Raw genomic sequence first — 27,189 nt, 5'->3', positions numbered from 1 at the left:
GCCGTAATCTTAATTTTTTTAAATAATGGATTTAATGGTGCTCCGTGCGATGTTCGAAGTTTCAGATATTTTTTCATAACGCAACCCTGATCTGTACTTTTCCACAACTTTGTCCCTGACCTGTTTGGAGAGCTCCTTGGTCTTCATGGTGCCGCTTGCTTGGTGGTGCCCCTTGCTTAGTGGTGTTGCAGACTCTGGGGCCTTTCAGAACAGGTGTATATATACTGAGATCATGTGACAGATCATGTGACACTTAGATTGCACACAGGTGGACTTTATTTAACTAATTACGTTACTTCTGAAGGTAATTGGTTGCACCAGATCTTATTTAGTGGCTTCATGGCAAAGGGGTGAATACATATGCACGCACCACTTTTCTGTTATTTATTCTTTTGAATTTTTTGAAACAAGTTATGTTTTTCATTTCACTTTACCAATTTGGACTATTTTGTGAATGTCCATTAAATGACATCCAAATAAAAATCAATTTCGATTACAGGTTGTAATGCAACAAAATAGAAAAAACGCCAAGGGGGATGAATCCTTTTGCAAGGCACTGTACGTACAAAGCATTTATACAACGTGGTGCAGAGAGTGAAGCTAGGTCCATTACACCAATAGAAAACATTGATTTGTGGATTCAGATGAGAATTTGGTAAGGTAAGCAAAGAACAAAAAACATTTCCTCACAGAAAATACACACGTACTGTATATCCTTTCCATCAGACAAACATGTACACGTTAATGATTATTTCATTCTGTCTTTGAAACATTCCCAACAGTTCTGTGAAGGATTAATGGCTGGTTTGATGAGGCAGTTTTAGTATTTAATCTCTACTAGACTCAAACATCCAGGTGTAATTAGTAGCATAATACCCACTGAACCCTATTCTATGGAGTAATTACAGGACCAATGCAAGCCAAAGGAGGCACTGAGAGAGAGAGGGGAGAGAGAGAGAGAGAGAGAGAGAGAGAGAGAGAGAGAGAGAGAGAGAGAGAGAGAGAGAGAGAGAGAGAGAGAGAGAGAGAGAGAGAGAGAGAGAGAGAGAGAGAGAGAGAGAGAGAGAGAGAGAGAGAGAGAGAGAGAGAGAGAGAGAGAAAATTTGAATTGAAATTGAATTGAAATTGAAATTGAGAGTGAAAAATAACAGGCTGTCTGGTAAAATTAAAATGCTGTAAATGTGCTCTCAATATGCCTTTCTTAAGGTTTTAATGTAGTTTGAAGTCATATTAGCCCTTTAATACCAGTATACAAAACAAGATGGAGTGCCAAATACTTGTGTGTGTTTTGTCAAAAAGGCATAATAACAGAGGTACAGTATATAAAAGTGTCTCATATCATAAGTCGTAAGCACCCTGTGCTTTAGTGTTGCATTGTGGGTGCATTTACACAGTGAATCTCTGACTGGTAATTTCCTAATCAGTCTGTTTTGAATGAAATCAAACCACTTACAAACAAATGTCCTGATGGAGCCATGTTCAGAAGGGTGATACGAACACTATTGACATGGTTGTTTGTTTGCTTTTGTTCGTGTATTGAAAATGAAAAATCTTTGAGCTTTACATTGGTTTTATAAAATGAATATAATGCACACCAAAGCCTCTACGTTAGAGTTTGGTCTAGATAGGAGAGGAAAATGAGATGAAGGGCAAGGTGAAAACCATCACTAAACAGCACATAGTGAATTCTCGGTCGAAATATGACTGATAAGTAACTGACGTTTGAACAACGGAAGCCTGTGGAGGCCAATAATGTGTCCCTCCAACTGAGGCAGTAGGTCTTTGCCCAAAAGAGCAAAGGACTAAAAACTCAGTGGGCTATAGGGGGAGCACTTTCTGAAACTCTGTAGCCTCATTCATGATAACATGAGAAAATATGCAAATGTTAAATTAACAGTTGAATTATAGCTAAAGTCGTTTTTTTCGGAGGAATCCACATTTCTAAGGCATGATTAGTTATAGCCTAAGCAGGAGCAAGAGCTTGAAAACACACAGGAGAGGTTTCCCAAAATGAATGAAGCAATATGTTACATTTACTTGTCATGTGAGTTGGATTTTTAGCCGCTGCAGCCACATCTGAGGGACAGTAACCTGGTACAGTGTGGTGTCGTTGGAAACTGACTATAGGAGAGACACACACACCAGTGAGAGAGACAGACACTCATGAGGACCTCATTGACCATGCAATCCCATAACCTCTAGCTAAAAAGCTGCCTTACTGTGAGACACAGTCACTCACATCTGAAGTCTGTATTCAACATTGAAGTCGCTTGGGTGTCTTTACTGCAAAATAGGTGTGAAACATTATTATTATTTTCTCTCACTCTGAAGTTCGGTACAAAATGACGTAGTTATTAAGATACTGCTGGAGTGGTGATTCTGTCGATATGTCCTGCTGTTCATAATTCAAGGGCCTGAATAGGTCAGAGATGTGTGTACTGTATAGGACAGTGATCCCCTAAACAGAGATTCTGGTGGCTATAGTCTGACTGAATCTTAGGCTGCGTTTAGACAGGCAGCCCAATTCTGCATTTTTTTCCACTAATTGGTCTTTTGACCAGTCACATCAGATCTTTTCATATCAGATCTTTTTCAGAGCTGATCTGATTGGTCAAAAGACCAATTTGTGAAAACAATATCCGAATTGGGCTGCCTGTCTAAACACAGTCATTGTTACCCAAAAAAGCAATTTATTATTTGATCCGTGTACTTCTTTCTGACGTTGGACAAAGGTGTCTAAACCCAACCCAATACATGTTCTCTAGTTAGGACAAACACTGGGACAGGACACTCAATTCAGCTTCATATTGCCCCTCCACACAGATAATACGGCCCTATAGGTCCCTGTGGGAGTAGTGGACCCCACTGCAGGTGCCCAGAGTATAGTCCTATTGTCCTGTCCTGTCCTGTCTGGGATTCATCTCTCCCGAGAAAGATGAGCAACCCTGCATCTGGGGGTCCAGTGGTTCAATCCTATCACGGTGGGACTGTTCAGAGAGACTGTTCACGCAGTTGTCCCCAAAATAGCGGGCAACCTCCTTTCTAGGCTCAGTATCTCAGTACATGTCTCTGTAGATCTCCTGCAGCAGGGGGTGGAGCGACATGTCCTCTGTTTTCTTGATCTCCTGGACCAACTGAGCGTGCTCGGTGACCAGCTGCCGGAGGTCGGACAGTTTCTGCAGCAGCTTGGGGAAGAGGAAGGTGTCGTCTGGGTGGTTGGCCAGCAGGTGGAGCCGCAGCACCTGAACAATGTTCTCCTGCATTCGCTCGATGTGGCCAACGTTCACCAGGCCAGGACGGTCTGAGAGAGAGGAAAGAGGAGAGGAAAGTTAGAGAAAGAAGGTGGATTATGCCAACCCAAGAAGAGACATTATGATTGGCATAGAGGTGAAGAGCAAATCCATCAAGAAGATAAGTAATAACAGCAGTAATTAACTACCAATTAGTGGTAACTACCCATTGGTGTACTAATTAGTGGTCATTAACCCCAGATCCCAGCCTCTCCCTCTCTCTCTTACCTCCACAGCAGATGATGGCGGCCACAAACAAGGCCAGGTCACTGTCATCCAGCTCCAGCCCGTTGAACTTCATGGCGAACTGGAACTTGGGTTCCATCATGTCGCTGAAGGGCCTCCTCAGACTCTTGAGGAACTCCCTGGTGATGAAGCCCGATCCGTAGGCCACCAGGAGGCCGTCCTTGTTCATACAGGAGGCCAGCAGGGCGAACAGTGCCTCGTACACTCCGTACTTCAGCAGAGTCACCTGGTCGTTCAGGTCCAGGCTGGAGAAGCCGGGGACAGACTTGGCGAACTCAGTCAGCTCTGTGACTGTCTCCACGGAGGTGCACTGGCAGCAGTGGAAGATGCGGACCTCAGCCTCCTTCTCCAGCAGATGGCCCCCGGCCGTGCCCACCATCTTGGCCACCAGGTTCTGCTCTGCCAGCTGCAGCGTCTCCATGTCGTGGATGACAAATGGCTGCAGGGGCATGAAGGGAGACAGGGTGGGGAGGAGACATAGGGCTGGATTCAATCCGGTGCGTGGAAGATCCGCGGTGTAGAGCGATTGAAATGTAAAGGTAATTTCCGATTGAACTGACATATGCAGCGTTTACGGTGAATGCAGTCTCCGTGAACACAGGAATATTGCCTTTAAATTTCGATTGCGCTATAGCACGGATCTTCCACGCTCCGGATTGAATCTAGGCCATAGTCTGTAGCCATGTGTAATGAATGACAGCCCATTATGTAAGAACGTTGGTAGATAGGAATGGCCCTATTTCAAACCCTAGCCCCTAGATAGACCATGTGGAAAAGGTAGGCATTTGCAATATTACTACTACTAGAGTGAGGAACCATATGTTACCTAAACAGTCCTGCCTACATGTAGGGCTAGACAGCCTATAAAACATTTACTGACAGAAAGAAAGGAAAGCTGTTATTTCAGGAAGTTTAAATCCTCATTGTGACGTAATCCGAGCCCTGTCCTTGACCATAGAGTAAGTTAAGAACTCCTCCGTTCATGTGTCAGTCTCAAAACCTAAAATGTATATTATTGCCGTTATGAATCTGGCGAGGTTAACTTGTTTCTACTGAAACATGTCTAGGGACAGGTCAAACAGGGTCTAGATCAGCTGTGATGTCCTACGCTGTAGAAAAACAAACAACAGGCCAATCTAATATACAGTAATCACGTGTGTACCCTTAGACACTGAGCCATGTCTTACAAAAACACTGCTGCCTGCGCTTCCTCAACAAGCACTGCAAAGACACCAACTACACATGTTTCCAATAGGAAATAAACAAGGACTGTGTTTACTTAAATAAACTCAACATTTATCACTAACTCTACTCTACAACGGGTTAAAAAATCATGTTTGTTTTTAGAGTGTAAGGCTGCTAAACAACTGTCTCTGGGTCACCGTGATGGTGGGGCTGTTTTGGAAGTAGGCTACACTACCAGAGATGCAGTGGTGAAAGTTCCCACAGACGCCAATCCAGCACCTGATCCTGTATATCAAACCCAGAGCTCTGATACGTTAATGCTGCGCTAACGATAAGCTACATGCTACACACAGCATACTCAACTCAAAATATGATACGCTCCCAACATTTGATTGGCAATGCATGCCAAAATAGTATTGTTGATGGTGGCAACTGGGTTTGAGGCAGAGCCGCTTGATCAACAACAGACAATTAGTTAAATCTGTGCAGATGCAGAAGACACTACACTGTAAAAATAAAAAATATATATTCAAAGTATAATTGTAAGGCAACCAGCTGCAATAGGATTGTGAGTTTGCTCAACATTTGGGCATATTGCTGAACCAACACAGTGTTTCCTTTTTCAAAGTTTGTTGAGTAAACAAACTTTAACACATTAGCTCCAATTCATGCCCATTTGAAGTCTACTCAACTCACAGAATAACGCTGATTAAGCAATTGTTTAAGTTGGCCTTTGTTTTACAGTGTAGGGGAGAGTGTTTGGGTAAGTTGAGAATGTTTTTACAATTTACATTCCGTCAAGGGAAATATGGTATTCTTTCTAACAAGGATATCTACATACACTGAGTGTACAAACATTTTCCATGACATAGACTGACCAGGTGAATCCAGGTGAAAGCTATGATCCCTTATTGATGTCACTTGTTAAATCCACTTCAATCAGTGTATATGAAGGGGAGAAGACAGGTTAAAGAAGGATTTTTAAGCCTTGAGAAAATTGAGACATGGATTGTGTATGTGTGCCATTCAGAAGGTGAATGGGCAAGACAAAATATTTAAGTGCCTTTGAACGGGGCATGGTAGTAGGTGCCAGGCGCACCGGTTTGAGTGTGTCAAGAACTTCAACGCTGCTGGGTTTTTGACGCTCAACAGTTTCCCATGTGTATCAAGAATGGTCCACCATCAAAGGACAATCAGCCAACTTGACACAACTGTGGGAAGCATTGGAGTCAACATGGGCCTGCATCCCTGTGGAACGCTTTCAGCACCTTGTAGAGTCCATGCCCCGACAAATTGAGGCTGTTCTGAGGGCAAAAGGGGGTGCAACAAACAAACACTCTGTACTTTTTATTACACTTTTAACATAGGCCAGCCCCTGTTGTTACCTCATATCCCAGTGATAATGCCTTGCATTACGCCTGGTAAGAAAACAATTCAATTTGCTCAACCATTGGCAAAATTTTCCCCATGGCCATTGGCTCAACTTACCCCAAGGCAAACATTTTGACTATATTAGCCCACACAGCTAAAATGATGCACTTTCATGCTAGGTTTAGGACATTACTTTATATTGAAACTTATAGAGACCCCAACTAATGTATCAACAATCTTAAAATTATCTACTATGGTTTAGATCACTGTTTCCCAAGCTTTTTTGGTCACAATACCACCAACTGAATTTTGCTCTGCCCGGAGTATCCCTGAAGTACCCCCTCATGTGCATTTTACCAGTAGGTCTATGGTCTCATGAGTCTGACTCCCGACACGTTCATTACTATGGGAGATTGAATTTGAGATTTAATTTGAATATTGAAACAATGTTGCAAATGTTGGAGAGACAGACAGCAAGGTTTATACAAATCTCCGCTGTTGAAAACTAAATGTTAGTCTAAAGAAAAGTGAGATAATATATAGATGCTTTTTATAGTGGAGATCAAGTTTATAAATTGCCTGGCTGGGCTGATGATACAGTGGATTGCGTAGTCAGATGGAACAGAGTAAATAGGCAATTTATAACGTTGTAGATTTAGCCGGTGGTAACTTGTGGAAAAGACACCGTCTGGAATGCGGTTTTAACCAATCAGCATTCAGGATTAGAACCACCCGTTGTATAAAGAGAACTACAGACTCACCACTGAACAGAGGCACTAGACTTACCACTGAACAGAAGAACTACAGACTCACCACTGAACAGAATAACTACAGACTCAACACTGAAAAGAGGAACTAGACTCACCACTGAACAGAGGAACTAGGCTCACCACTGAACATAGGAACTAGGCCCACCACTGAACAGAGGAACTAGACTTACCACTGAACAGAATAAATACAGACTCACCACTGAACAGAGGAACTAGAGTCACCACTGAACAGAGGAACTAGACTCACCACTGAACAGAATAACTACATACTCATCACTGAACAGAGGAACTACAGACTCACCACTGAACAGAATAACTACAGACTCAACACTGAACAGAGGACCTACAGACTCACCACTGAACAGAGGAACTACAGACTCACCACTGAACAGAGGAACTAGGCTCACCACTGAACAGAATAACTACAGACTCACCACTGAACAGAATAACTACAGATTCACCACTGAACAGAGGAACTAGACTCACCACTGAACAGAGGACCTACAGACTTACCACTGAACAGAGGAACTAGACTCACCACTGAACAGAGGAACTAGACTCACCCCTGAACAGAATAACTACAGCTTCACCAATGAACAGAAGAAATACAGATTCACCACTGAACAGAAGAACTACAGACTCACCACTGAACAGAGGAACTACAGACTCACCACTGAACAGAGGAACTACAGACTCACCACTGAACAGAAGAACTACAGACTCACCACTGAACAGAGGAACTACAGACTCAACACTGAACAGAGAAACTACAGACTCACCACTGAACAGAGGATCTACAGACTCCCCACTGAACAGAGGATTTACATACTTACCACTGAACAGAGGAACTAGACTCACCACTGAACAGAATAACTACAGACTCACCACTGAACAGAATAACTACAGATTCACCACTGAACAGAGGAACTAGACTTACCACTGAACAGAAAAACTACAGACACACCACTGAACAGAGGAACTAGACTCACCACTGAATGAAGGAACTACAGACTCACCACTGAACAGAGGAACTAGACTCACCATTGAACAGAGGAACTAGACTAACCACTGAACAGAGGAACTAGACTCACCACTGAACATAGGAACTAGACTCACCACTGAACAGAGGAACTAGACTCACCACTGAACAGAGGAACTAGACTCACCACTGAACATAGGAACTAGACTCACCACTGAACAGAGGAACTAGACTCACCACTGAACAGAATAAGTACAGACTCACCACTGAACAGATGAACTAGACTCACTACTGAACAGAGGAACTAGACTCACCACTAAACAGAATAACTACAGACTCACCACTGAACAGAGGAACTAGACTCACCACTAAACAGAATAACTACAGACTCACCACTGAACAGAGGAACTAGACTCACCACTGAACAGAGGAACTAGACTCACCACTGAACAGAGGAACTAGACTCACCACTGAATAGAGGAACTAGACTCACCACTGAACAGAGGAACTAGACTCACCACTGAACAGAATAAGTACAGACTCACCACTGAACAGATGAACTAGACTCACCACTGAACAGAGGAACTAGACTCACCACTGAACAGAATAACTACAGATTCACCACTGAACAAAGGAACTAGACTCACCACTGAACAGAGGAACTAGACTCACTACTGAACAGAGGAACTAGACTCACCACTGAACAGAGGAACTACAGACTCACCACTGAACAGAGGAACTAGACTCACCACTGAACAGAATAACTACAGACTCACCACTGAACAAAGGAACTAGACTCACCACTGAACAGAGGAACTAGACTCACTACTGAACAGAGGAACTAGACTCACCACTGAACAGAGGAACTACAGACTCACCACTGAACAGAGGAACTAGACTCACCACTGAACAGAATAACTACACTCACCACTGAACAGAGGAACTAGACTCACCACTGAACAGAGGAACTAGACTTACCACTGAACAGAAAAACTACAGACACACCACTGAACAGAGGACCTAGACTCACCACTGAATGAAGGAACTACAGACTCACCACTGAACAGAGGAACTAGACTCACCACTGAACAGAAGAACTACAGACTCACCACTGAACAGAGGAACTACAGACTCAACACTGAACAGAGGAACTACAGACTCACCACTGAACAGAGGATCTACAGACTCCCCACTGAACAGAGGATTTACAGACTTACCACTGAACAGAGGAACTAGACTCACCACTGAACAGAATAACTACAGACTCACCACTGAACAGAATAACTACAGATTCACCACTGAACAGAGGAACTAGACTTACCACTGAACAGAAAAACTACAGACACACCACTGAACAGAGGAACTACACTCACCACTGAATGAAGGAACTACAGACTCACCACTGAACAGAGGAACTAGACTCACCATTGAACAGAGGAACTAGACTAACCACTGAACAGAGGAACTAGACTCACCACTGAACATAGGAACTAGACTCACCACTGAACAGAGGAACTAGACTCACCACTGAACAGAGGAACTAGACTCACCACTGAACATAGGAACTAGACTCACCACTGAACAGAGGAACTAGACTCACCACTGAACAGAATAAGTACAGACTCACCACTGAACAGATGAACTAGACTCACTACTGAACAGAGGAACTAGACTCACCACTAAACAGAATAACTACAGACTCACCACTGAACAGAGGAACTAGACTCACCACTAAACAGAATAACTACAGACTCACCACTGAACAGAGGAACTAGACTCACCACTGAACAGAGGAACTAGACTCACCACTGAACAGAGGAACTAGACTCACCACTGAACAGAGGAACTAGACTCACCACTGAACAGAGGAACTAGACTCACCACTGAACAGAATAAGTACAGACTCACCACTGAACAGATGAACTAGACTCACCACTGAACAGAGGAACTAGACTCACCACTGAACAGAATAACTACAGACTCACCACTGAACAAAGGAACTAGACTCACCACTGAACAGAGGAACTAGACTCACTACTGAACAGAGGAACTAGACTCACCACTGAACAGAGGAACTACAGACTCACCACTGAACAGAGGAACTAGACTCACCACTGAACAGAATAACTACAGACTCACCACTGAACAAAGGAACTAGACTCACCACTGAACAGAGGAACTAGACTCACTACTGAACAGAGGAACTAGACTCACCACTGAACAGAGGAACTACAGACTCACCACTGAACAGAGGAACTAGACTCACCACTGAACAGAATAACTACACTCACCACTGAACAGAGGAACTAGACTCACCACTGAACAGAGGAACTAGACTTACCACTGAACAGAAAAACTACAGACACACCACTGAACAGAGGACCTAGACTCACCACTGAATGAAGGAACTACAGACTCACCACTGAACAGAGGAACTAGACTCACCACTGAACAGAGGAACTAGACTAACCACTGAACAGAGGAACTAGACTCACCACTGAACATAGGAACTAGACTCACCACTGAACAGAGGAACTAGACTAACCACTGAACAGAGGAACTAGACTCACCACTGAACATAGGAACTAGACTCACCACTGAACAGAGGAACTAGACTCACCACTGAACAGAGGAACTAGACTCACCACTGAACAGAATAAGTACATACTCACCACTGAACAGATGAACTAGACTCACTACTGAACAGAGGAACTAGACTCACCACTAAACAGAATAACTACATACTCACCACTGAACAGAGGAACTAGACTCACCACTAAACAGAATAACTACAGACTCACCACTGAACAGAAGAACTAGACTCACCACTGAACAGAGGAACTAGACTCACCACTGAACAGAGGAACTAGACTCACCACTGAACAGAGGAACTAGACTCACCACTGAACAGAATAAGTACAGACTCACCACTGAACAGATGAACTAGACTCACCACTGAACAGAGGAACTAGACTCACCACTGAACAGAGGAACTAGACTCACCACTGAACAGAGGAACTAGACTCACCACTGAACAGAATAAGTACAGACTCACCACTGAACAGATGAACTAGACTCACCACTAAACAGAGGAACTAGACTCACCACTGAACAGAGTAACTACAGTAACAGTTTGGATGTGTATTTCAACTGACCTGTGACCACTGACCGCTTACTGACTGACTCCTTTCTGACCTCTCCTTTATGACCCTTGCCACACCTACACCCACCGAAGACGGAATTCACTAGAAACATAACCCTTACCCCACCCATATAGTCTACTCTGGTATATGATGAAAGAATGAATGGAGTCCACAGATCTAAGGGCATCATTTTTAAAGAAAGACGAAGGGAGGGAGGGAGTGGTTTCCAAACACTGTTAATAATGGTCCTTTATGAGTCAAGGTCATACAGAGTGTCTCTCCATACAGTATATTCAGACAGATGTGTCCTAGAAATGTATTTCTGTTGTTGCATGATTCTTTGGCTCCTATTGGGTAGAGGTTGCTAGGTTATATTAACACATAAGGAGGGTTTGATTGCCCATTTCATCACATTTAAACCGGATCAAAATGCAGCCAACTCCAAAGGGAATCATTCAAAATATAATATTGGACCCTTCTGGTTGCGCAGAAAACACACACTGTGTAATCATTAGGGTTGCAGCAAATAGTTTTGTATTTCCAATATTTGAATGATTCCCTTTGGAGAGTGAGTTTCATTTTGATCCTACATGCTCGCACGCATGCAAGCAAGCCCCCATCCCCCCACTTCCACACACTGCTCTTACTGGAGTGCTGGTCTTTCCGGTGAGGATGGTGCGTGCTTTGGCCTTGTTCATGTTGAAGTTCTTGAGGTAGGCCTCGTAGATGTGCCTGGCCAGGGTCTTCTGGTCGGCCTGCTGGGGGTCCTCCACCTCCCTGTCCCCCGTCTGGATCTCTGCCTTCAGCTTCAGCTTCTCTGACTGGGGCATCCGACCAAAACGGATCGCTAAACAGAGAGCAGAGAGAGGAGAGGTAGAGAAAACATTAGGTGCAGTATGGCAGTGACGAGGACGTGGAATTTGTATTTAATTAAACTGCAATGGACAAAGATGTATCTGTTTTGCTGAGAGAGATATGGAGACGCATGCCAATTGTACAGTATATTGTTTATCAAATCAACATAAGAAATATATGGAGGCTCAAGAAAATTGTGTACTGTTTGCCAAATCATGAACACTGTTGTTCAACGTTTTCTGGGTATCAAGACAGGTTATGGATCCCTGGAGACATGAGTTTAATGTCCTGTATGTTTCAGGAACAGTTGAGAGAATTGGGGGCAGGATGAGGGGTAGTTGAGGATCAATGTGTTAGCACGCTAAAGGAAATAGGACAAATCAGGTATCTAGTGTGTGTGTATGTGTGTGTGTGCTGTTTTTGTACAAAGGGACTCTCTCAGACGGCCTGATCCTAAGTGTCTAGCTAATCAGATTACAGTTGCGTTACCAATAACCCCTTCCCTCTGACACACACACACACACACACACACACACACACACACACACACACACACACACACACGCACACACACACACACCTCTCATAGGGTGCACAACAGCAGGTGCACCTATTACATATATTTATGGTACTCTAAAGGGATATAGCTGGGCTCAGATTTCACTGGCTTCTATTGTGATTAACCACACCACACACATTCACTGAACGGTAAATTACAGTAAAACAAGACAGTGTTCAGAATGGGGCCATATTAGATTACTGTATAAGTGAATGGTTCCTCTAAACCTGGCAGATCCCTGAAAAGGATGGCAAACCTGGGTTCAAATACTATTCGACATAATTTCAAATACTTCAATTGGGCTCGATTGAGCTTACCTGGCACAATAGAACCAATCAAAAAGTCTCAAAAGTGCAAACACCGCCCACCTGGCTCTCCTGGCAGACTAAAGCAAATTCTTAAAGTATTTGAAAGATTTCAAATAGTATTTGAACCCACGTCAGGAGGATGGGGATCCTGAGGCAGCAGCCAACTGTCATTAGAGAAAGAAGAAGTGAGAGATGCTCTGAGTTGGGCTCAGGAGACTCAGGATAAGAACATCACACTAAGCGGAGGATGAGATGAGAGTCTCTGACTCTCTAAAGCAGAACATGATTGATGCAAAAGGGAGAGAGAGAGAAAAGGGGGGGGGGGGCTGAAGCCTCAGTGTATCAGGTTCTATAAGTTCCATGACCCTCTCCCATGTCATTGTTCTGTACACTGTAACATTTAGGTAACATATGAAACACAATACACATGCACAGATATAGGACTGTATGTACAGATAGAGGACTGTATGTACAGATATAGGACTCTATTTACAGATAGAGGACTGTATGTACAGATAGAGGACTGTATGTACAGATAGAGGACTCTATTTACAGATAGAGGACTTTATGTACAGATAGAGGACTGTATGTACAGATAGAGGACTCTATTTACAGATAGAGGACTGTATGTACAGATAGAGGGCTCTATTTACAGATAGAGGACTGTATGTACAGATAGAGGACTGTATGTACAGATAGAGGACTCTATTTACAGATAGAGAACTGTATGTACAGATAGAGGACTCTATTTACAGATAGAGGACTGTATGTACAGATAGAGGACTGTATGTACAGATATAGGACTGTATGTACAGATAGAGGACTGTATGTTCAGATATAGGAAGTGCAGATAAGATAAGGTAACACCCACTTTATTGTTCCTGAGGGGAAAACCCGTCTTGAACACACCAGTGCTGGTCCCACATAAACATTTTGAAATAAAATACTAATGTTGAGCATCAGTCCCAGACCTGGGTTCAGATACTATTTATGGTATTTCAATTACTTTACATTTGGAAGTAGGTATTTAGATATTTTTTATTTGAAAAGACAAGTAGTTGAATATTGGAATGTATTTGGAAATACACGTGGAAAGTATTTGAAAATACTCAAATACACTTCCATGAATTTAACCCATGTATTTGAAAATAGCATTTGAAATATGTATTTGAAAATACTTTCAAATAGTAGGCTATTTATAGGGAATTATTTGAAAATACTTTCTAATAGTTCCAATAGAAGTAGTTGATTTTGTGCTAGACATGCACTTGTTCAGTTCAAGCTGCTACACCGAATCTATTAGACTAAGTCCAGGCTAAATAAAATGTATCCAAACCTTGACCCTATATGTGATCGACGTAGAGAGGCTTCTGCAGATCTTACTGATATGTTTTGATCAGGTGTTTTTGCCAAGTCTGTAACCAGTGTAATTTTTGGAATCAATGTAGAATTGTGACCTCTGGTGGCCCTTTTTGGTCAACCACCTACTGGCTTAATGGTTTCCAGACCAGTGCAGGATGCTCTTGCTTTCTCTACTTTCATTTACGTCATTTAGCAGACGCTCTTATCCAGAGCGACTTACAGTTAGTGAGTGCATACATTTTCATACTGGCCCCCCGTGGGAATCGAACCCACAACCCTGGCGTTGCAAACGCCATGCTCTACCAACTGAGCTACACGGGGCCAAGAGACATATAGTTCTTGAGTAGAAAAACGTCCACCGTCCATTGCACAGTCGATGGCTGCACGATTTGATTCACTTTTTTAAACTAGAAAAAAATATGTTATACTTTAAAAGGGAAAAGTATGTATTTAATTCCACCTGGGGACCCTTTATAGACCTTCTACAAGGGCCAGACCCTCCTTTTGACTTGTAAATTGTCTGGCTTACTGATGCTGTTGCGTTTTGTTGTTATTTATTTTTTAATATTTGATTTGCATCCATTATGTGTGGATGGCTGGGTCCCGCTAAGAATCTGGTACCATACCTGTCTGTATACCTCTGAGTTGTGCTTCTTGGTCCTGGCCCTCGGACCCATCAAACATATCATTGGGGTTGGGTGGGGGCCAGTGGAGAGACAATGTGACCCCATTGGTTTCCCAGTGCCAGGAGTTGTGAAGCATTTCCCTCCAACAATATATATATATATATATATATATATATATATATATATATATATATATATATATATATACTACCAGTCAAAAGTTTGGACATACCTACTAATTCAAGGGTTTTTCTTTATTTTTTACAATTTTTACATTGTAGAATAATAGTGAAGACATCAAAACTATTAAATAACACATATGGAATCATGTAGTAATGAAAAAGTGATAAACAAATCAAAATATATTTTATATTTGAGATTCTTCAAATATCCACCCTTTGCCTTGATGACAGCTTTGTACACTCTTGTCATTCTCTCAACCAGCTTCATGAGGTAGTCACCTGGAATGCATTTCAATTAAAAGGTGTGCCTTCTTAAACGTTAATTTGTGGAATTGCTTTCCTTCTTAATGCGTTTGAGCCAATCAGTTGTGTTGTGACAAGGTAGTGGGGTATACAGAAGATAGCCCTATTTGGTAAAAGACCAAGTCCATATTATGGCAAGAACAGCTCAAATAAGCAATGAGAAACAACAGTCCATCATTACTTTAAGATATGAAGGTCAGTCAATACGGAACATTTCAAGAACTTTGAAAGTTCCTTCAAGTGCAGTCGCAAAAACCATCAAGCGCTATGATGAAACTGGCTCTCATGAGGACCGCCACAGTATTGGAAGACCCAGAGTTACCTCTGCTGCAGAGGATAAGTTCATTAGAGTTACCAGCCTCAGAAACTGCAGCCCAAATAAATGCTTCACAGAGTTCAAGTAACAGACACATCTCAACATTAACTGTTCAGAGGAGACTGTGTGAATCAGGCTTTCATGGTCGAATTGCTGCAAAGAAACCACTACTAAAGTATACCAATAATAAGAAGAGACTTGCTTGGGCCAAGAAACATGGACATTAGACTGGTGGAAATTTGTCCAACCGCCGTGGCTTTGTGAGACGCGGTGTGGGTGAACGGATGATCTTAGCATGTGTATTTCCCACCGTAAAGCATGGAGGAGGAGGTGTTATGGTGTGGGGGTGCTTTGCTGGTGACACTGTCTGTGATTTATTTAGAATTCAAGGCACACTTAACCAGCATGGCTACCACAGCATTCTGCAGCGATACGCCATCCCATTTGGTTTGGTCTTAGTGGGACTATCATTTGTTTTTCAACAGGACAATGACCCAACACACCTCCAGGCTGTGTAAGGGCTATTTTACCAAGAAGGAGAGTGATGGAGTGCTGCATCAGATGAACTGGCCTCCACAATCCCCCGACCTCAATCCAATTGAGATGGTTTGGGATGAGTCGGACGGCAGAGTGAAGGAAAAGCAGCCAACAAGTGCTCAGCATATGTGGGAACTCCTTCAATACAGTTGGAAAAGCATTCCAGGTGAAACTGGTTGAGAGAATGCCAAGAGTGTGCAATGCTGTCATCAAGGAAAAGGGTGGCTATTTGAAGAATCTCAAATATAACATATATTTTGATTTGTTTAACACTTTTTGGGATACTACATGATTCCATATGTGTTATTTCCTAGTTTTGATGTCTTCACTATTATGCTATAATGTAGAAAATAGTAAAAATAAAGAAAAATCCTTGAATGAGTAGGTGTTCTAAAACTTTTGACTGGTACTATATATAAAATAAGTAGTTGATTCGGGCCACATGACCTTGCTAAGCCCCTCTTCACATCACTCCACACCACACACAAAGTCACCCCTTAATTCTATTTCAGTCCATTGTAAACGGCAGGACATGGACCTTAGGGTCAGAATGCCATGTTGTATGTTGACACAAAACACACAGGTAAACATCATCCATCCAATAGGATCAAAGACTTCAAATCAAAGTGTATTGGTCACGTACACAGTTTAGCAGATGTTATAGCAGGTGCAGCAAAATGCTTTGACCTCATTGTCCTATATCAAGGTTATTGTTCATAGATGAACTCTATATAAAGGAAAGATCATTATGTTTATATTCCTAATAGTTAGTCTGTCTGTAGAGGGTGTGATTGTCTGATTTTGTCTGGACAGTGGACCCTGTTTTTATTAATGTTCCACTAGTAATGTATCCTGCTCTACACTGCAAAGCTCACTATCAGTCTAAATTACCTTAAATTCTCCACTAGGTCAGTTCATTGATCAGTGGGTCTAATGTACTGAACAGCTTAACCCAGTGCAGATGCAGCCCTGGTGACGTGACCTGTAGGCTGAGACTGAGACTCACACTGCTTGTCTCTGTTCACACCTAAAGGGTGACAGGGTTCAGCCAACACAATACAGCCCCACCTTACCGTTCTACTGACCTTCACAATTACACACCACCACGCAGAGAGACTGCGTAGAGACCGCATAAAGACCGCATAGAGACCGCATAGAGCCCGCATAGAGACCGAATAGAGCCCGCATAGAGACCGCATAAGACTGCATAGAGACCGCATAGAGACCGCATAGAGACTGGATAGAGACAGAGAGACGTATGCATCAATTGCAGTTCTGCATTGTTTTCTTCTGGAAACAATATGAAATGGTGCAAATGTTTACATGCGTTTATGAATGAATGCTGTAGGATTCACAGCTGTCACTCACATTTTTGCCTACTGTCATTCATCTTGAAAAGCAACCGTATACCATAATGTGGTTTTGAATGGCGTACGTGTGAGTACGTGTGTGTGCGTGCGCGTGTGTGTTCTTGCGTGTGTGAGCGTGCACGCTCCTTCCTGTTTCTACAAGAGTGTGGTTTTCAATGGCGTACATGTGTGTGTGCATATGTCTATGTTCAAATGTGTGTGTGTGTGCTCCTCTCTGGTTGCTACTGGCAGGTTGTGCTATAAGCAGTAAGCAGTACTCAGGGCTCTGGCTATGTCTGTGTTCCTCACCGTTGTGGGACATGCCCACAGACAGGCACTTCTGGAAGCGGCAGTATTGGCACTTGTTCCGGTTCTTCTTCAGGATCTTACAGCGGCGCTCACACTTGTCATATTCCAGCTTGAGGCGGATGGTCCGCCGAAAGAAACCCTGAAGGGAGAGAAAGAGGAGAGAGATATGTTCAGGTTGAGACCCAATAGACTGCACTCATGAAAAAACTCAGCCTTGACCCAGTATGGTAACTCAACCACATACAGTATAGTGACTTGGTAAAATAAAACAATTGTCAGTTTATACCTGGTATCTTTATATCTTTCAAACTCTGCGCAAACTTTATTAATCTAAGACTCTTTCAACCTAAGTGAACTATCAGCAAAGCAAAGGCAGTGTCCTGGCCTAGAACATGCCACTAGGAAACCCCATTTTCCTCCAATCAGCCAACATCCACTTTCTCCGTAGAAAAAGTGAAATGGACCCAAATGGACCCAATGGCTGGAGCATGACACTATCAGCCTGGACATACATGCTTATCACATCCCAAATGGGATTTCACTAATGTTACACAACCCTGACAAACAGCAGTGTCTGGTTATGGGTAGCTTTAGACGTACTGTCCTGAGTGGTTTAGGGCTTGGACTGGGGTTGGGGGGGGGTTAGTGAGTTGCTTAAGAAGAACATTTAGCCAACCCCATCCCAAGATGTTGATTTCATAATACTTGTGAAAGATCTCCTTAATGTGTCCCTGCACACGGCATGCATTAACGCTTGCAAGGACACGCCACACGCACGCAAGCACGCACACACAACCCTCAAGGGTAACATGAGGCCAGGGCAGAATGCCTGTCAGCCACAACGGCCTGATGCCAGGCCTGTCTCTGTCTCTTTCTCTGCCTCATGTCTCTGTCTCTGCCTCATGTCTCTGTCTCTGCCTCGTGTCTCTGTCTCTGCCTCATGTCTCTGCCTCATGTCTCTGTCTCTGTCTCTGCCTCATGTCTCTGTCTCTGCCTCGTGTCTCTTTCTCTGCCTCATGTCTCTGTCTCTGCCTCATGTCTCTGTCTCTGCCTCATGTCTCTGTCTCTGTCTCTGCCTCGTGTCTCTGTCTCTGCCTCATGTCTCTGTCTTTGCCTCATGTCTCTGTCTCTGCCTCTGTCTCTGTCTCTGCCTCATGTCTCTGTCTCTGCCTCATGTCTCTGTCTCTGTTTCTGTCTGTGCCTCATGTCTCTGTCTCTGCCTCTGTCTCTGTCTCTGTCTCTGCCTCATGTCTCTGTCTCTGTCTCTGCCTCATGTCTCTGTCTCTGTTTCTGTCTGTGCCTCATGTCTCTGCCTCTGTCTCTGCCTCATGTCTCTGTCTCTGCCTCTGTTTCTGCCTCATGTCTCTGCCTCATGTCTCTGTCTCTGTCTCTCTCTATGCAGGGGTCACTCTCAGATGACCAGACAGCTGAGGAGCGGGGTGCACGTAGGACTCATAGCTGTTTTACTCTGGGACAGCTATGACCAGTTCACTCAATGTCCATTCTAGCCTCCAGCAGCTCTGAGCCAAGTCCAGGGCAGGGTAGGGCAGATCAAGGCAGTCCAGGGTAGGGCAGATCAAGGCAGTCCAGTGTAGGGCAGGGTAGGGCAGGGTAGATCAAGGCAGTCAAGGGCAGTCCAGTCCAGGGCAGGGTAGTCCAGTCCTGGGTAGGGTAGGGCAGGGTAGGGTAGGGCAGGGTAGGGCAGGGTAGGGCAGTGTAGGGCAGGGCAGGGTACACTGCGGCCCACTCTGCTCTGCTATCTCCCTGCTGTCTGGAACTCAGTGTAACAGTGTGTTGACATGAGGGGGAGGAGCGACTGAGAGCACCGCCAACTTCGCCAAGTGACATCCATACGCAGACAAAGTCCTGGCACAGGGACAGATGGGCAGGCCAGGGGTCCACAAGACATCTCTCACGCATTCAGGGTGAAAGAGTATGTAGGAAATGTAGCGGATGACAAACCAATTATCTTTGCCTGGCTTTCACAGCAGGGTGAGAATTGATTCTTCTCATTAGAGCCTAGGCATGCAGTCACAGAAGTAATACAGCAGCAATGGAATCAGCACATTGACCAGTTCCTTTTGGGTCACAGCTAAAGACTGGGTTATTTTTACTTGGTGGTTAGTGGTATGGTCATAATACCACCAAAACTACATTATCTTACAGTCACGTGTGATCTAGTGGCTTTCCAGTGGCAAATTAAGATCTGCTCTGTCCTCCAGTGACTTGTGACAAAACACATTAGCCTTGGGTTGCTCTTCAACAGGCTCAAAAACAATTAACCAGGAGAGCATCCACACTGTGTGTGTTGGAGGGCACATTCTTGTGTCCTGTTTGTGTGTTCAGTCATTATCGTTAGACTGTTGTCTGAAGGTTGGTCCAGTGAATCTCACTCTGACCAGGTGTGTGTGTGTATGTATGCGTATATTAATGTTTGTGTGTGCGTGCGCTTGTGTGCTCCGCATACGTGGATGTGTGTGATGGCTGGTCCTTCTCACCTTGCAGCCCTCACAGGCGTGAACGCCGTAGTGGTATCCGGAGGCGCGGTCGGCACACACCCGACACTCCAGGTTGAGAGAGGTGGAGGAGAACTCCTCCTGCCCTGCGATTGCCCCATACACTCCCGACGACGGGCTGGAGGCTGGGGTCAGAGCATCTGTAGAACACACACACAGAGTACACATTAGTAAACACACTTATGCATGCACAGACAAGACACACACCCACACGCACGCACATTAATAAACTAATTGCACAGAAAACAGACACACACTTATAACTATTGTGAAACAATAAACCAATTAACCTTGGGACATTGATATTCATATTAGTGTCTCTACTGTGAAGCCTCTTTGCCCTAGCTGACAGATGAGTACTGTACCAGTGGAAAGTCCCTGGTGTCTCAGGCCTTTGGCCCAACACAGAGGAAGAGCACATGTAATATGTGTCCCATTAAATCTCTATAAATACGTACAGACCGTTATGCACACCACTGAGAGTGGATCAGCAACACTTCTAAATTCAGGGGATGAGTCGAAATATTGGCCCATGATACACACACTGTGTCTATTTTTATACCCGAATACCAAACACACCAAACACACAGCATTTCAGGAATGGTGCCAAACAGAGCAGTGCTAAGTCAGCCCACATGAGTTGGGTGAGAGAAGCCAAAACAGGGATACATATTAATGTCTTGGACCAACTGCACGTGTCACACACACCACACTCTACAGCCTACAATGTAGGCAGGAGAATAATATCATATCACAGATACTCAGTGTCTGCTTCTTCCTCTCCCTCTCTCCTTCTCTCTCTCCCTTCTTCATTCACCACTCCATCAACAACCATAAACAACCAGCACTTCTCCAGCACACTCTCCATTACTTTTCCATGACATCATCAATGCTATTTTCCATGATGCCCCCTCCTCCACTCCTCTTCCCCCGAAAACCTATTCCTCCCTCTTCCATTTTCCCAATATACCATCCCCTCTTTTCCTCTATGTTTAAATTCTAACACCAGTCACTGTTTCAATCCCAGTTGCATAATAACTACTACGTAGTAACATATTTGCTAACACATCCAGGTGGTTTCTATTGGACACAAACAAGTTAATGTTTACCAAAATACTATTTGGGGGGGAAGTGTGGCTGCGTCAAAAATGGCACCCTATCCCCTATATAGACTAGGGCCCTGGTCAAAGGTGGTGCACTATATAGGGAATAGAGTGCCGTTTGGGACACAGCTTGTGAGTTGAGGAATGTTTGCGGATTGAGGAAGTCCTCTGTGGAAGTGTGGGGGGGTGTAACATAACAGATAACCCCTCTGCCAAAAGCATCTCTGTTAGCCTAAGTAAGGTCAGAGGTTAAACAAGCCGAGTGTCCTCTCTGAACCCTCTGAGTCAGGGTGAATTAGAGATGAGCTATGTGAGCATGGCTCCTGAATGATCAGGAAACACATGGTCAAACAATAACAACGTAGAGCTGGCTTACGACAGGATTACTACACCGTAGTCTACTCATTTTTACTTTTAGGAAAACTTAGAAAGATCATTGGGTGAGAAACTATTAGACAGGCCCACTAGGGAAAAACCCCTGGCCCTAAGTATAAGGCACTTGACATATCAATGTTTCTATAAGGGAAGTCTCAACGTTTCTATAAGGGAAGTCTCAATGTCTCTATAAGGGAAGTCTCAATGTTTCTATAAGGGAAGTCTCAATGTTTCTAAAAGGGAAGTCTCAATGTTTCTATAAGGGACGTCCCAATGTTTCTATAAGGGACGTCTCAATGTTTCTATAAGGGACGTCTCAATGTTTCTATAAGGGAAGTATCAATGTCTCTATAAGGGACGTCTCAATGTTTCTATAAGGGACGTCTCAATGTTTCTATAAGGGACGTCTCAATGTTTCTAAAAGGGAAGTCTCAATGTTTCTATAAGGGAAGTCTCAATGTTTTTTATAAGGGAAGTATCAATGTTTCTATAAGGGACGTCTCAATGTTTCTATAAGGGACGTCTCAATGTTTCTATAAGGGAAGTATCAATGTTTCTATAAGGGAAGTCTCAATGTTTCTATAAGGGACGTCTCAATGTTTCTATAAGGGACATCTCAATGTTTCTATAAGGGACGTCTCAATGTTTCTAAAAGGGAAGTCTCAATGTTTCTATAAGGGACATCTCAACGTTTCTATAAGGGATGTCTCAATGTTTCTAAAAGGGAAGTCTCAATGTTTCTAAAAGGGAAGTCTCAATGTTTCTATAAGGGAAGTCTCAATGTTTTTTATAAGGGAAGTATCAATGTTTCTATAAGGGAGGTCTCAACGTTTCTATAAGGGCAGTCTCAATGTCTCTATAAGGGAAGTCTCAATGTTTCTATAAGGGACGTCTCAATGTTTCTAAAAGGGAAGTCTCAATGTTTCTAAAAGGGAAGTCTCAATGTTTCTATAAGGGAAGTCTCAATGTTTTTTATAAGGGAAGTATCAATGATTCTATAAGGGATGTCTCAAGGTTTCTATAAGGGAAGTCTCAATGTTTCTATAAGGGACATCTCAATGTTTCTATAAGGGACGTCTCAATGTTTCTAAAAGGGAAGTCTCAATGTTTCTAAAAGGGAAGTCTCAATGTTTCTATAAGGGAAGTCTCAATGTTTTTTATAAGGGAAGTATCAATGTTTCTATAAGGGACGTCTCAAGGTTTCTATAAGGGACGTCTCAATGTTTCTATAAGGGACATCTCAATATTTCTATAAGGGACGTCTCAAGGTTTCTATAAGGGACGTCTCAATGGTTCTATAAGGGACGTCTCAGTGTTTCTTTAAGGGAAGAGAAGTTAAAGGGAAGGCATAGCGTGTGTGAGACAGCAGTAGCCAATAAACCAAGCACATCACACTACCATCACACTACCATCACACTACTTCGAACCATTGATGGTATGGATCTATACCTAGAATGGTGGATCCTTCAGAGCCAGAGCCGTTACTCGACTGGGACTGGTACTCAGGGACGTCAAAGGAGCTGTGGGCGTCACCGTCGATGGATTGGGAGATGTCCTGCAGCTCCTCCATGCCCCCGATGAAGTCCCCACACAGCGGGCTGCCCAGCACCGAATCCTCCAGGGGGGACGGCGGCCGGCAGTGGCTCTCCATGTCGACCATGACGGAGGACGGGATCAGGGGGAGGATCACTCATCAGACTGAAGAGAGAGAACAGGTGAGAGGAAGGGAGAGAGAGAAAGAGGGTTAGTAAAAGCCCCCAATGCAGCCATTTTATACACTACTGTTCAAAAGTTTGGAGTCACTTAGAAATGTCCTTGTTTTCCATGAAAACATACATTAATGAGTTTGAATAGGAAATATAGCAAAATGCATAGGAAATGTAGACATTGACAAGGTTAGAAATAACTATTTTTAATATAAATAATAATTGTGTCCTTCAAACTTTGCTTTCATCAAATAATCCTCCATTTGCAGCAATTACAGCCTTGCAGACCTTTGGCATTCTATTTGTCAATTTGTTGAGGTAATCTGAAGAGATTTCACCCCATGCTTCCTGAAGCACCTCCCACAAGTTGGATTGCACTTCTTACGTACCATACGGTCAAGCTGCTCCCACAACAGCTCAATAGGGTTGAGATCCGGTGACTGTGCTGGCCACTCCATTATAGACAGAATACCAGCTGACTGCTTCTTCCCTAAATAGTTATTGCATAGTCTGGAGCTGTGCTTTGGGTCATTGTCCTGTTGTAGGAGGAAATTAACTCCAATCAAGCGCCGTCCACAGGGTATGGCATGGCATTGCAAAATGGAGTGATAGCCTTCCTTCTTCAAGATCCCTTTTACCCTGTACAAATCTCCCACTTTACCACCACCAAAACACCCCCAGACCATCACATTGCCTCCACCATGCTTGACAGATGGCATCAAGCACTCCTCCAGCATCTTTTCATTTGGTCTGCGTCTCACAAATGTTATTCTTTGTGATCCGAACACCTCAAACTTTGATTCGTCTGTCCATAACACTTTTTTCCAATCTTCCTCTCCAGTGTCTGTGTTCTTTTGCCCATCTTAATCTTTTCTTTTTATTGGCCAGTCTGAGATATGGCTTTTTCTTTGCAACTCTGCCTAGAAGGTCAGCATCCCCGAGACGCCTCTTCACTGTTGACGTTGAGACTGGTGTTTTGCGGGTACTATTTAATGACGCTGCCAGTTGATGACCTGGGAGGCGTCTGTTTCTCAAACTGGACACTCTAATGTATTTGTCCTCTTGCTCAGTTCTGCATCGGGGCCTCCCACTCCTCTTTCTATTCTGGTTAGAGCCAGTTTGCGCTGTTCTGTGAAGGGAGTAGTACACAGCGTTGTACGAGATCTTCAGTTTCTTGGCAATTTCTCGCATGGAATAGCCTTCATTTCTCAGAACAAGAATAGACTGATGAGTTTCAGAAGAAAGTTCTTTGTTTCTGGCCATTTTGAGCCTGTAATCAAACCCACAATTGCTGATGCTCCAGATACTGAACTAGTCTCAAGAAGGCCAGTTTAATTGCTTCTTTAATCAGCACAACAGTTTTCAGCTGTGCTAACATCATTGCAAAAGGGTTTTCTAATGATCAACTCGCCTTTTAAAATGATAAACTTGGATTAGCAAACACAACGTGCCATTGGAACACAGGACTGATGGTTGCTGATAATGGGCCTCTGTACGCCTATGTAGATATTCCATAAAAAATCAGCCGTTTCCAGCTACAATAGCCATTTAAAACATTAAAAATGTCTACACTGTATTTCTGATCAATTTGATGTTATTTTAATTGACAAAAAATTGCTTTTCTTTCGAAAACAAGGACATTTCTAAGTGACCCCAAACTTTTGAAGGGTAGTGTATATCAAATAATTTCTGTAATAGTTTTCCATTAAAATGGACAAAAAGAAACAAAAATAGCTTTATAGCAAAAAACTATTTCTCAAGCAAGAATTTTGCTAGGACTGTCTGGGAGTGGTCTGAGTGGGGAGGGGAAAACGGAAAACGGAAAACTAGCTGTTAATGGCAGAGAGGTTTGGAACTCTCTTTGTTATTAGTCTATTAACTAATTTATCGCCTGGTGATGCCACCAGGCAAGCCGAAACGCCACCCATGCAAGGTCCTGTGTAGATTGTATTTTCAACCAGCAATTATGAAGGACACTGATAAAAAAAAAAAAAAAAACTTGTACAGTATGATACAAAACAACTTCATGTTGACTGCACTGAGCCTTTAATGGAATGTCCAGATCATAGGAAAGAGTAAACAAGAAAGTCAACACTCCTGTTCTTACATCACTGCAATCTTTCCATCACCAACACGCATCGCATCAACACATGAAGTGTTAACAACCCTGATAAGCGTTCCTAATGAAGTGTATCCTTGTTCAGCCTGGTCTCATACACTTAACATAGTAAACGTAAAATCTAACTCCAACCTTAACCCTTTAACCTAACTCCTAACCCTAACCTTAAACCTAACCTTAACCTTAACCCTAACCTTAACCCCTAACCCTAATGTAGGGGAATGTAGGGCCCTGTGCTGGGCTAAATTGGATGAGGGGGTGGACGATTGAGGGGTGATACAGAGAGAAGGTATCAGACCTCATAGTTCCAGGTAGAAGTTACCCTCAGTCAAAGATCTAGGATCAGCTTATCCTCACCAAATCCTAACCTTAAATTGACCTGGGATCAGTCTGTAGGGGCACCAACCCATATATCCACACCAAAACTGAGTCAAGCTGGAGTAAAGCTCCCTGTTCAGGCCTGGTGTAGAGAGAGGGGTGTGGGTGCTGAGCGTTGAGAGGGGGGCATGGAGCTAGGAGACAGCAGCTGCAGACCAGCCTGCAGTAAGCTGCCAGGGCTTGATCCTATGGAGGCTAAGTCTAACCCAACAGACCCCATACAGTACTCACGTCTATTTTGGGCACTGGTCAATGACTCTGGTTAATGGACGTGTCTAACAGTACGTGCACGTACACGTTCAAAGATGAATTACAGCCCTACACCTCTCAATGTATTCCAAGGTCACAGATAACAGAAATGCATGGTATTTCATTGAAGCATAGTGTATAGCCGTAGGTCTAAGCCGGCACTGCAGCAGGTGTTTTGAACACAGAGAAAGAGACAGAGTGTTTATTTACCCAGGAGGAATAGAGCTGGCCTCTTTAACATAGTCCTCCTGCTCCCAGAGGTCTTCATTTAGAGGACATCCTGTTTCAGGACATTCACTCATCACTATGTCATTACAACACTGGGCCTCTCCATGGCATCCACAGTACCAAGTACTAGAGTACAACAGTGCCTAGGCTAGACACTGCTGTGCCAATGTAGATAATAAACAATTCGTTTCAAGAGCAAGTTGACTGTGTCATAACCGGCTGTGACCGGGAGACCCATAGGGCGGCGCACAATTGGCCCAGCATCGTCCGGGTTAGGGGAGGGTTTGGCCGGGGGGTCTTTACTTTAATTACCAATAAAAAAATAATAATACAAAAAAAAGAGCAAGTTGAAAATGGAACGCAGTGGCTGTACAGTAACATGCTATAAATGGCGTCAGAGCTCAGGCTCTGCGCTTCACAGCGCTGTATGGGTTTTGACTGACAGCTTTTCTGAACTTGACCACCACAGGCGACAAGAAGCTGTCCCCCATCCCTCCCGCTAATTGAGCAACTTTTGCTAATTTGTTGTTGTCTGAGTGAGGGAAATGCTGTACATTAAGGTGACTCTATGTATTTTGAAAGATGAGACGTTGAGGATTATAATAGAAAATGCTTTGATGTCAAACAAGCTAGCCAAACACCTGTGAGTCCAAATGTGCACTTTACATTTCCATATCATAAAACTCATGTCATATACAGTGTCAACGTGTTTGATGCACAGTTACAACATGACATGGCGTCATACCCTGGGTTGTTCTGAACAGAATGAGCCTATGTTAGTCTATTGTGAAGAAAATTTGCAGCGGAACACACACCTGAATTTCA

At 43.5% G+C, this 27,189-nt stretch overlaps 1 protein-coding gene across 3 annotated transcripts in view; it reads right to left on the bottom strand.

Moving 5' to 3' along the window:
• Nucleotides 1-2,592: 2,592 nt before the first annotated feature.
• The window catches only part of LOC121540603 (peroxisome proliferator-activated receptor alpha), a 60,306-nt gene continuing 35,709 nt past the window's right edge, over nt 2,593-27,189 (bottom strand). For all 3 annotated transcript variants that reach the window (XM_041849605.1, XM_041849606.1, XM_041849607.2), the window contains exons 2-7: nt 23,134-23,382; nt 20,189-20,346; nt 17,691-17,829; nt 11,632-11,831; nt 3,519-3,975; nt 2,593-3,301 (exon numbers count right to left, since the gene is read on the bottom strand). In XM_041849605.1, the coding sequence (XP_041705539.1) occupies nt 3,057-3,301; nt 3,519-3,975; nt 11,632-11,831; nt 17,691-17,829; nt 20,189-20,346; nt 23,134-23,344 (1,410 nt within the window). In that variant the 5' untranslated portion in view covers nt 23,345-23,382 and the 3' untranslated portion in view covers nt 2,593-3,056. The remainder of the gene's footprint in view (nt 3,302-3,518; nt 3,976-11,631; nt 11,832-17,690; nt 17,830-20,188; nt 20,347-23,133; nt 23,383-27,189) is intronic.

This window comes from Coregonus clupeaformis, chromosome 26 (genome assembly GCF_020615455.1).
Source record: "Coregonus clupeaformis isolate EN_2021a chromosome 26, ASM2061545v1, whole genome shotgun sequence".
Classification (NCBI taxonomy): domain Eukaryota; kingdom Metazoa; phylum Chordata; class Actinopteri; order Salmoniformes; family Salmonidae; genus Coregonus; species Coregonus clupeaformis.
This window is presented reverse-complemented; position numbering and strand designations above follow the sequence as displayed.